The 12,537-nt window shown below is 35.0% G+C and overlaps 1 protein-coding gene across 8 annotated transcripts in view; it reads left to right on the plus strand.

Moving 5' to 3' along the window:
* The first annotated feature begins 3,095 nt into the window (after positions 1-3,095).
* LOC120082424 (putative 3,4-dihydroxy-2-butanone kinase) overlaps positions 3,096-12,537 on the plus strand; it is a 66,996-nt gene continuing 57,554 nt past the window's right edge. For 2 of the 8 annotated variants that reach the window (XM_039037581.2, XM_039037584.2), the window contains exons 1-5: positions 3,787-4,167; positions 6,407-6,480; positions 6,570-6,633; positions 8,297-8,409; positions 8,491-8,538. In XM_039037581.2, the coding sequence (XP_038893509.1) occupies positions 4,098-4,167; positions 6,407-6,480; positions 6,570-6,633; positions 8,297-8,409; positions 8,491-8,538 (369 nt within the window). In that variant the 5' untranslated portion in view covers positions 3,787-4,097. Of the gene's footprint in view, positions 3,724-3,786; positions 4,168-4,189; positions 5,995-6,406; positions 6,481-6,569; positions 6,634-8,296; positions 8,410-8,490; positions 8,539-12,537 lie in introns of those variants that run through there. The other 6 variants (XM_039037586.2, XM_039037587.2, XM_090316520.1 and 3 more) reach the window with 6 other exon arrangements.

The raw sequence follows: 12,537 nt of genomic DNA on the forward strand, positions 1-12,537 counted from the left end.
TGATGTATTTGATACATTATTATTTGATTGGAAGAATTAATATAAATATGATTTATATTAAATGCCATAAAAAGAGAAAAAGAACTATGGTTTATGTATTGTATATGGTGCAATATTAAAACTATAGGTTATAAATAAAATATGATAAGTTAGTTATTGTATTTATTTATAGTTTATTGATTATGAGATAATTGATTTTCTTTTTCTTCAATAACCGACCTTAGTGGGTGGTTATACACGGTTTTATGGCAAATTGAGATAAAAGGAAATTCAATTTCAAAATCTCAGAGAACAACACGATTAATCAGATTACTAACAAGTGACTACACGATTAACTATCGAGTTTACTATACGATAGTATTCTTTACTGAACGATCAAGCGTCGAGTCTATGTGATAAACCTTCATCTTTTACATGATTGCATCATCGTTTACTCGATCGTTTCCTCTGTCACTCTTCTCCTTCCATCTATCCAAAATCAACTAGAGCTCACAACTCTTAGCTTCTCACACCAAGAATACCAAGGTAATCTTGTGGTGGTGTCTAGTTCTGTTCGAGGATCGAGGATCGTGTTTTACTTGTTGCTGGTGTTCGAGGGAGTTCCAGTTCTTGTTCATTGCGTTCGAGTTTGATTGAGGAAAATATGTGAAGAAAGAGTTCTTCAAAGGTATTGTCTTTCTTATTCTTTGTTTTTCATAAGAAGCATGTCGTAAGTTATCTATAATGCATAATCGTTTCTGTATGATTTTGAGTTATTTTACAATGGAGTTTGGAACGATCCATTTCCGCTCAAAGGTCCTCTAGTTTTAGAGTTCCTTCAATAACTCCCTCCACCATTACACAAAATAATTCCCTTGTGAGTTATTTTGATTTTATGTATTGATTTAAATCATATATTAAACAAAATAATATATAATCAATTTAATAAAGTTAATAATTAACATTTAATTAATTAATTGTTAAATATTATATATTTAATATCCTTTGAATCATATTCAAACACATAATCTTATATAACCTATAGTTTTAATATAAATCTCATTCATATAAATTTTAACCTATAGTTTTATACAAATCTCATTCACATAAATAATATTTGAATATTATTCAAGTATTTATCTCTTGTATTATAAAGTATAATTTTTTAGTCTCATTAAAAAAGTTAACTTTATATTATACTGTATCTATATGCATTATATTAACTGTATCTTATACAATTAATCCCGTTATTTAATTTGAACAATTCAAATTAATCTAAAACTAATTAATTCTTATTTTTACCCTTAGTGAGTTAAAAAGGGAACGTTATGGACCTACCGATCAAAAGCTCTAATGATACAAGATTAATTAATTAAAATTTTTAATTAAATTAACCAACATTCATTAACTGTAGATCACTCTATTAAAGACCTAAAATTGTACTACTCGCACTGTAGATGTGAATTTCATATTGTGTAGTTGTGTCCCCAACTTCTTGACAAATTCCCAAAATGGTAGGCTTATTGAGTTGATGAAGCTGACCACTTTCATCCATACAAATCAAAGGATCACCCTCATGGATGGGAGTTCACAACTCACTCATGATTAACGTCGAGTCACCTATGGTCATCCTATTGAAATGTTAATCTCTTCAAGTAACGGCGTCATAAAGAGACATTAATCATTTCGCGGTCCGGTCTTATATAAACTCTTTATATATGATACCTCAACTCACATATCTCCACATGAACTATTATGATGAAGTTTTTTTTTGTAATACTTTACAACTATTATTAAAATTACAAAGTGGGTCATATTCTAATCACCAGGATAAGGTATCCTACCTTATCTATGTACTACAAACCATCAGGTTATTATTTAGACATGATCCACCTGTTCGTCAATCACATACATGTTTAAGTTACATAAAATAATCTTAAATCTTTATTTATTGGATCGAGTTAACGCAAACTAAATATCGAATAAAATAGCTTCTTATTTTATCAAATCAATAATTCATGTAAAAAATTTTACAAACTACGAGACCCACAAGATTTAGGACATCAATCTCATCACAATAATCTAGTAATTTCTTGTTGTCCTTGCTCCAACCTCTTCTGTCATTCATTTAATCTTGTCGTTTTTCAAGTGTTCTATCTCTTATAGTATCATTTCTCCTGCTGACAATCTCTGCCCTTCATCTTCTTGTTCAACATCTTCAAGTAGTTCTTCCGACAAACTTCGTTTTTTTGCTCCTACTTCTCTCTTTCTCCTTTGTCCCCTTCTCTCTCTCTTCATGTCCCTTCTCGCCCAATTCCATAAAATACTTGAATATTGTTGATTCTAATTCTTGTTTTGTTGGAACAAGTTGAACAGCATAAAACTTTATGTAAACACATAAACTATTAACGATACACATAAAGAAAACTATTGAATGTTGAAGTCTATATATAATTTATAACATGTGATAATATTTATCATTATCTACTTTCAAATTTTAATAGTCCAAAATTAAACTGAAAATTTATTGAAAAACTAAATATAAATTTTTTAATCTTATAAACTAATCAAAATTGACATAACTCAATTTGTATATAGTATTTATTTGTCATCAAGGGAGCATTTGGAGCATGAATTGGTTATTATAGTTAGTGGTTACTATAGTTGGATTGCAATAGTTCGTGTTTGAGGTATAAATTTTTTAGTTTGAGTTATAATAACATGTATTTGAAATGTAAACTATTTTAGTTTGAGGAAGAAATAGTAAATAATGTAGTGAATAAAAAAAACGATGAATGTAAAATAGTAAAAACTATAACCAATAGTAAATATTGTAGTAAGAGAAGTTTTGAAATAATGTTGTCGGTAGTTAATTAGAGATTACAAAATAATATTTACTATAGTAATGAGTGATTTTAATAGTTGAAGCTTAATTGAAAGTCTAAACAGTCCCTAAGAGATCCGAATTTCAATCTTTGAGATAGTATGTGTTAGCAATTTAAAGATGGGTGTTTGAATCTCCAATTTCTTATTTTATTATTATTTATTTACTTTTTCTTTTTTGAAAAGGAATCTCGAACTCTCTTTATTGTACCGAAAAAATCATAGAAACAAAAAAGGAAAAGAAAAAGGCGGTTAATCGACTGGATGCGATTCGGGTGAAAAATCAACCCGAGAAATAAGAGCCTCGAGGTCTTTAGCTCCTAAGTTAAAAAGGTCGATAGAGCCAAGGAAACATCTGTGACTTGCTGGCATGGCCCTTCAAGGAAAGAAGCTCATCAACAAGCCCGACGGTCAGTTCTCCTGCTCGGCATTGTTCATTTACCTGATCCCTTTCTCTTTCCATCCCATCTATCGCCGATTTCGTTTGTTCGACTTTTTGATCGTCTGCTGATTCAGTATCGAGAAAGGACAATTGAAGAAGCTTCTACTTGTCTACATTTGCAGATATACTCTGTATTCCGTATTTCTGATTCATCTTTAATTATAATTGCATATCAAATACTCGCAATGAAGCAGAGAGAAAACAAAATGTGTTAACTGACCTCTAATCTACTTTACTCGTTCGTACTATTAGTTCGTAAAAACCTAAAATTCCTGATTTCCAGTCATTTTTTCTGGTTTTTTACCCCATCAACCAAGAAGGATATAACGTACCCTTCTTTTATTACCTCCACATCTGTATTCGATAAAAGCGTCAGAACGATGTTGTGGTCCTATATATGCACGCAAACGAATGAAAAAGTAAGAATGTTTGACAAATAGGTTAAAGTTCTTTTTTATTTTCCTTTCCTATTTTTTTGATTCACCTGCTTGTGAAGAGAAATATCTTTTGCTTGTAGTCTCTAGATTCAGTGTCAAACCTCTGGACGTTTTTAGATTCTCGATTTGATTAAATCAAATATTTCCCTTCTTAGAGTTGAGTTCTAGAGAGCTCTTTTGATACTCATGGCATAGATAAATAAACAGACAACATGCACTGTGTTGGAATAACTTGAATTTGCTGTCTAGTGCCTTGAAACCTAATTTGTACTCGTTAACGTGTTATTTATGATTTAGAGCCTTGTTATTTATGATTTTGGGTCTAGGGCTCAAAGAGATGCCACACACACACACAAATGTATGTAGGTATGTATGTATCCTCTCCCCTTGCTAGTGGACGTAGCAAGCACATTGTCAGGGAATCATGTAAGTCTCTGTCACGATTTTTTTTTACTGTTTGCACGTTCTTACTTCCTTTGATTGTCGAGTTCATAACACACGCCAATAGTTGGGATTTTAGCACGGTTGCCTGTGTTGATCCTATATCACCATGGAACCAAATTTTCATGAGTACCTTTTTTTCCCTATTTCCCCCCCTTCAAGATCGTTTCTTTATTTGGATTGCTTTAGTTTTCTTTCCATAGATCTTTAGCTTTACTGTAGAATCTTTTGTCGTCTTATTTTTATATCTTTGAATCTTTGTATCTTGAACATTAGTCTCTTTTCATCATTTCAATTGTCGGGTGTCGAATTTTTTGGTTTGGTCGGGGAATTTGGTCTCTTTCTCTTTTGGTTCCCATAGGCCTTTGTCCGCTAGGAAAACGAAACGAGAGTGGTGATATTTCTTCTTTCCTTGATCGAGGGTTTCAACTTTAGGCTTCGGAGAAAGGATGTTTGTGTCTAGAGTCCCACCCCCATGGAGGGCTTCTCTTGTAAGTCTTTCTTTAGGATTTTATCGGATCCCTCTCTTGTTGTTGAGTCGGTCTTTAATGTTTTATGGAGAAGATTCCAAAGAAAGTCAAGTTCTTTTCATGGCAAGTTTGGCTTGGTCGGGTGGACATGATGGAGAGGCTTTTGAGAAAGATGCTTTCCTTAAACCACCTTTTTGTTGCATCCTTTGTCGGAGGGTGGATGGATCACCTTCTTTGGGAGTGTCAGCTGCAAGATCATTTTGTAATGATTTCTTTCAGGAGTTTGATTTTGCACTTGCTCGTCGAAGATGTTCATTCAATGATTGGAGAGTTCCTCTTCCATTCGTCTTTCAAAGAGAAAGTTTGTTTTCTTTGGTTTGCGGGGGTGTGTGCTTTATTAGGTATGATCATCGGTCGGTTGACGTCGGTTTTAGGCTTAAATCGGCGTTGATCACCGACTAGTCAGTTTCTGGTGGTTCGGTTTCTATCAGTCTTGCATGAAGATGGTATGCCAAACGTCCGATCACTCTACCAGTTGGTCAATTTTGATCGGTTTTCATGATTATGGTAAGAGAATGAAAAGTATGTGAAAAAAGAGAGGAAATAGATAGGAAAATGGGAGAAGAAGAGCAAAAGATTAGAAGAGAGGAAGAAGAGAAAAGAACATGGGAGAAGAAGAAAGAAAAGCAATAGCAGACTAGGAGGGATAGAGAAAATAAAAGAAGCTAAGAAATAAGGAAGAAGAAAGAAAAAGAAGAAAAAAACGCATCTAACTTGAAAGCTTAAAAAAAGCAATAAAAGAAAGATATAGTTTTAAGATTCAATTAAAATAATATAAATATAAAACAAAGTGAAGATAATAATGACTAAAAATTATTGGAACTCACCATCATTCTCTTCCAAAAGACGTTGTAGCAGCCTTGGGAAGGCCAACAGCCAGGCAACAAGAATGCTGCAACATGTTTTGTTTTTTATTTTAAATAAAATCCATTTGGTCATATGAGGCTCTAAACTGAGATGAGGATAATGGAGTTGGTCGAAAATGGTCGAAAACTTTTACTTTCCTTGAATGGGTGGCCTACTGGTCGATTTATTGGATAACAAAACCGATTGGCGACCGACTCTCTATTAAAACTGATTGTGCTGTTGATTCAACTGGTTTTGGCCGTTCGGCTTGCTTTGCTCACCCCTAAGCTTTATTGTGGGATCTTTGGGGGGAGAGGAACAACAAAGTGTTTCGTGGTGTGTAGAAAGACCCTAATGAGGTTTGATCTCTGGTGAGGTTTCATGTTTCTCTTTGGGCTTCGGTTTCGAAGACTTCTTGTGGAAACCCTTTATCCAGGTTTTTTTTTTTTTTTTTTTTTTTTACCCTCTTCTTCTTCTTCCTTGTGGGCTTCATTTATTGTATGCCCTTGTATACATTTTTTCTCAACGAAAATAATTGTTTCTATAAAGAAAATCATTTCAATGAAAACTTCCATTACCTTTTCCAAAAGATATAAAATTTATTTTGGAGAATTATTGGATTAGTTGATGGCAGGAGAGTGGCTACATTAGATTTTGATTGGTAGTTGCAAAGGGTGTGATCCCTTAGTTTTTACTCTTTAGAGTTCATGATATGACAAGAATTGGACCAAGCCTTTTCTTTTTCTCCTTTCTCATTGTTTCTTTCTTAACCTGAATAGATGTGCTACATCTAAAAGAGCGAGGACTCATTTAACTTTTTTCTTTCTTCTTATATGGATGCATTTCAGATGTGGTGACAGAATTTATTGAGGGTTTGGTGGAAACATATCCTGGATTACAGTACTTGGATGGTTTTCCTAAGGTTAGTATGTTTGTCTACCCTATTTGATTTGGAAATAGTCTTTTGTAATACCAAGACTAATTTTGACCAATCCTTTTATGGCAATACAGGTGAAGGTTGTTTTACGAGCCGATGTTTCAAGTGCAACATATAACAAAGTCGCCATAATATCAGGTCTATAATTCTAAGAAATATTCTAATATTATGAAGTGTTCGTCGACTTTAATGTATATTGTCCTATCATGTTGCACTGGATTATGGGCTATAAAGATGACAACCTTATTGTTATGGTAAACTTGTATGGGTGTTTTCCGAATAACTTTTGATTATTCAAGTGGCCTTTTAATTCATATATCTTCATAGATACCATAGATTTGAAGCCTTACATTCTTCTGCTTCAATGTTGCTTTTGGTCACCACACTTCGTTTTTAGCTTTGTGAAGTGACTAAGTTACCACCAATAAAGGATAAATAGGGGGTTTTTGTATGGAAGACCCATTTTTAGGGGCCGAAATGAAATTTAGCCCAAGATTCAAATTTGCTAAAAAAATGGCATTCTACCTATGTCAGTTGCGTGTGAAATTACCATCTCATCCCCAGATTGTGCTCAAGGGCCTGGCGCTCAAACGAATTCTCATTTTTTCCTCTCGCTTCTCACTCTTTCCTTTTGTTCCTCATTAGACACAACTGCAACTTTTTTCTTTGACTTTTTTTCCTTTGTTCAAATTCTTCATCTCGCTTCTTGCTTCTTACTCTTTCCTTTTATTCCTCATCAGACACAGTTGCAACTTTTTTCTTCGATTTTTTTCCTTTGTTTAGATTCTTCCTCTCGCTTCTCGCTCGTTCTTTCCTCTCGCTTTTTTTTTTCTTGTTCCTCATTAGGCACAACTGTCATTTTTTTCTTCAATTTCCCCCCTTTGTTCAGATTCTTCCTCTAGCTTCTCGCTTTATCTTCTGGAATACGATAGAACGGGATGGAATTCAATTCGATTCAAAACACATAAATACTGATAACTCCATCATCGTCGGCCAAAAATGGTCCACAAGGGAAACGACGGCGGTGCCACCTTGGGACTGTGATTTCAAGCAGGAGCGAGCGAGTGGAGGCTCCCGCGGTGGGTGTTGGAGTGGAGTTTCAGGCGAGAGAGGTGGAAGATTTTGGAGATGAGGTTACGACGGAGGAGATTCTAATCGGGGCCGTGGAAGGAGGTAAATGAGAGGAAGAAGAAAAATAGAAAAAATGGGAAAAAAGGCTGCAAAAGAAAGAAGGAAGAAGGGTTGGAGAGGTAATTTCATAGGGTGTTCTTCATTCCAGCTCTGTTGCTATTTTTGCACTAATTCTATAGAAGTGTACTGGCTATTCATTTAGGTCTATGAGAAGTTCTTGTTCATAGTTGTGCTCTTTATGGGTGTAGTTATTGTTTTTAATTTTTTTTCCCACTCCCTTTGGGAGTTTGTATCATTTGAACTTGTAGTCATTTACATTATATCAATGAGATGTTTCTTGTCAAAAAAAAAAAAAAATACAACTATACTATTTTAAGCACTATGACGGAAGAAAGGAGAAAGCGAGTGCAAGAGCATGTCAGAGGAGCTTTTTGGTTCTTGCTATGCTACATTATGTTTCTTAGTATGTTGTTTTATGATTTCGTTATTGGTTTCTTCTTGTATCATTGAGCATTACTCTCTTTTCATTTTCTTAACGAAGAGCTTTGTTTCCTTTTGTAAAACAAAATTGAAACATTTGTTTAGAAGCATGGAAGTACATTTGCTTTCTCGGAATAGATCTATTTATTTTTATGATGCTAATTTCTCTATTCTGTAATTCATGATACAGGCGGTGGAAGTGGACATGAGCCTGCACATGCTGGATTTGTTGGGGAAGGAATGCTGACAGCAGCTATTTGTGGGGATGTTTTTGCCTCTCCGCCAGTTGATTCGATTTTGGCTGTATGTTTTCTTGGTTGTTTAACTGTGCGATCTAGCTTTCTGACATGTTATCATTTTGCATTTAAACTAGTTAAATTTCAGGGAATTCGAGCTGTAACTGGACCTATGGGATGTCTTCTCATCGTGAAGGTCTGAAATTTCTTATCCTTCATTAGTCTTGTAGTGTTTTTAAATTTCTCATGTTGTTGAACCCTTCTTTTTGCAAGTCCATACAGCAATGGGCCATCTCTTCTCATCTTTAGATTGTTTTGAGTAAGAATTATTGGGCTTTCTATTCCAGAAAGTATCAGCCCTTTTGCAGCAAGTGGATTCTTTAATTACTTTCAGCTGGGAAACGAGATCCGAATAGTATTTTTTATCATGATCATTGGATCACATATTTCCTTCCTTCCATTTGTTGCCTTTATTTATCAGATGAGTGGGCTGTTTCCAACATTTTCAAGGAAAACATTCTCCAGTTGCTAGTTGGTCTTTTGTTGGCATCAAACATTTTGTGGCCTATTGCTATTGTTGGGAAATGCATTTTATTAGATATTTGGTTTGAAAGGATACTGAAGAGCTTTTTAAATACTTTGTTTCCATGGGATGACTGTTTTGGTTTGCTCGTGTTAAAGCTTCGTCTTGTAAACTCCTCCAATCGAATGGCATGGAGGCTTGCTCCCTCCTCCCTAATCCATTCTTCCTATTAGTCCTATCTCGGTGAAAATTTCTTCTTTCCGGCGTATTTCTTCAGTCACCAGCGTTTCTCAGTCGTGGAAGTAGAAAGTTGTAAGATTCTTTGTTCATATTTTTGCATATGGTATGACTCTGGCCTGATGATCATATTATCCAAATCTCATCTTAGTTGGTTCGCGGAAAATTTACCAGAGCTACTTCAAGGTCCAAGTAATCTATTTTTCTCAAGAAATAGTCGCGACGGTTTAGGAGCAACAAGGTTGTCGAAATTTAGAGGTTCATCCGGTTGGACTTTAAGATGTGTTGTTTGGCCAGCATCAAGTGGTCGATTCTTCATTCACATTCCATTGGGGACTTTGCTGCAGGGTGGACACTCTTTCTTGGGAATGCTAGAAGGATTTAAGAAGAAAAGAGATTCATTTGTTCGACAGATTCCACAGACAGTTGAACAAGGCAATCACAAAATGTTTCATCTTCAAAGAACAGATACTAGTTATGCAGATATAGTGAAGGTAGAGAGTAACTTACAGTCCTCTGTTTTGCCTTCAATAAAGTATGATTATTGAGAAGAAGAAAAGCCAGCCACAGACCTCTTTTTTATTAATGGAGAAACAGAGCCAGGAATCTTTTTGGGTACAAAAAAATGCAGATTTTAAGGAAGATTTCAATAATCTTTGGATTATTTCAAGGCTGTTTGTGTTCAATGACTGGAGGGAGATTGCAAAATTACTGGAAGAGTACTTCCAAACCAAATTTATTATCACTCCGCCATTTGTTGAAAATGCTCTGATTGAAATCGATCAAGAAAATTTGGAGGAGTTGATTGAATTCCAAGGTAAATGGCAGGAATATGGTCCATTTCATTTGTTGTTCAAAAAAGGGTTGAGTTTCGGCATAGTCGGCCATTGTTAATGAAAGGATATGGAAGTTGGATCTCCATATAAAAATTTCCCTTGGATTATGTAAGAGACCTAGTTAGAGATATAATAGAGTTATTAGTAGAATATCAGTATGGTTAATAGAAGGGCAAATTAGTAAATAGTTAATAGGTTGGTTAGGTCTTTTGGTTATAAATAGAGGAAGTGGGGTGGGAGTAAGAGTATGGAGAATCTTATGTGAGGATTTCCTAATTGGGAATTTGGGAGAGTCTAGCCCTCTCGAAAGGCTAGGGTTTATCTTGTTATTTTGCTTGTGAGTTTATAGCATATTTCAATACATTTTCCTATTTTTTATAATTGAATTGTCCTTGAGTTTATTCTATATTTTTGAGTACTGTTCTTGTTAGGAGGGTTCCTAACAGATTACTGGAGTAGAAGTACTTTTGAAGCCATTGGAACTTACTTTGGAGTTTGGAAAATATTGCATCTGAAACGCTTAACTTCTTAATTGTTCTGAAGCGGAAATTCAAGTCAAGAAGAATTTATGTGGATTTATGCCTTCGACTATATAGATTAAAGACGAAAAGTGGGGTAATGTATTCTTAAATTTTGGTGATATTGAGATTATTGACCCACCTAGTTATATTTATGGAGAAGTGTTTGTTAAATATTTTATGAATCCTATTGATTTAGTTTGTTTGAATCATGTTAGGCAAGATGAAGGTCTTGACTTCAGTTCATTAAGTTCTGAAATGGATTTCCTTGCATCATCCCAGAATATTTAGACTTTTTCAAGGGATCCTTTTCATTCCCTTGTAAGGAGGACTCTCAGAAGTTGAAGTTCTCGTCGAAATCAAAACAATTGTATTCCCCTGTTTCAGAGAATTTTCTAGAGCAAAAAAAGGTTGAAGACATTGTTGGTGTTAACGTAAATCCATCTTGTGAAGCAAATAATTCAATGAGGAAAGAGAAAGAAGCTGGTGTTTTGCATTCTATAACCAATGAACTAAATCCCCAAATGATGATTAGGATGTTGAGACAGAAAAGGAGACTCATTGTATTCCTCTAAAGGAAGATCAACAGATCACTAACCCTTGTACAAATGACGATAATTGCAATGACGTTATCTCTCCAAAGAATATGGTTGGCGGCTGATTTATTAACAATGGGGGTCCTCGTACTAATTTCAACTTAACAGAAGACAATATATTAGTTGTTTCCACTTCCCGGGCCTATCTCAGTCGTTCTCTACTCCCAAGAACTACTTGAGATTATTGAAGACATTCTGTAAACATTTTTCAAGAAAGAAGAGTTCTATTTTTAAATCAGTAGCCGAAAGTGTCAACCTAGATTTATTAGAAGTATGTTGTGTTCGCGCCCAAGTTAGCAACTAAAAGATCAGTTAAACTCCCCCCTCCCCCACAAAAGTTTCAACATGCTGTGTTCAAAATTGTAGATTTAAAGGTCCAATTTTCGAGAAGCATTCCGAGCAGCTCTACAATTACTTAGAAAAATAGGCACTTGAATCAGATCAAGAGTCAACAGTGAGTGTCAGCAGTTTTGGGGCAGAGGCTCTTCAAGAAGAGTTAGAGTATGTTGATAACTTTGGGAATGGGTCTAATGCTTTGTTTTGATAGAAAGAACCACTTTCATTAAGAAAAAAAATGAAAGAATACAAGCATGAGTATAGAAAAAACAAAAGAATGCCTATGGAGTAATTACAAAAGATCTTTGTAATCGATGACCAAAAAGAAACATGATAGCGAACAAAAGACCAAATCTCACTGGGTCCCTTTCCTTCCCTCTAAAAGTCCTACCATTCCGCTCTCCCCACAAGGTCCATAAAATCGCACACACCCTTGCAAGCCAAAAAAAATGACCCTTTTCCCTCGCGGCAGATTGAGGAGGAACTCCTCGATCATACTCTTGATAGTCCTTTGTCGAGCTATAGAAAGGCAACGTCTGTAAAAATAGCTCCCAATAAAACTAGCATACTCACATTGCCAAAGGATACGATTCAGATCTTCCTCTGCCTTTCGATAAAGAAGACAAAAAAATGATCCAATAAGTGAGCGCAACTTCCTCATCAGCCAGTCCATCGTATTAGCACGACCGTGAAGAACATGCCAGGTAAAAAACCTCACTTTTCTAGGAATCTTAATCCTCCAAAGAACCGAGAAGACTGAGACACTAACCAAAAAGACCGAGACACCACCACCCTTAAATCTTCTAGAAGAAGAAGATTTAAGGGTAGATGAGGCTAGAGTTTCTAGTATTACTCCTCTGCAAACCATTGAAATCCCTTCCCATCTTGTCTCTATTGTTGAAGCTTTTGTTGATGCTCAGGTTCTTCTTGTTCAGTTTGGTTGATGCTTAGATTCTTTTAGTATTTTAATTTGTTTAGTCTATGCAACGAGTATAAAGATTATTTCATGGAATACTAGAGGTCTAGGGGATACTTCTAAAAGGTTATGCTTAAGAGCTTCCTTAAAAAATTTAATCCAGAGCTAGTTCTAATCCAAGAATCAAAGAGGGAAGGCTTTGATATGGCATTCATAAAATCTTTATGAAGTTC

This window comes from Benincasa hispida, chromosome 8, assembly GCF_027475165.1.
Source record: "Benincasa hispida cultivar pf3 chromosome 8, pf3_genome.v1.1, whole genome shotgun sequence".
NCBI lineage: Eukaryota > Viridiplantae > Streptophyta > Magnoliopsida > Cucurbitales > Cucurbitaceae > Benincasa > Benincasa hispida.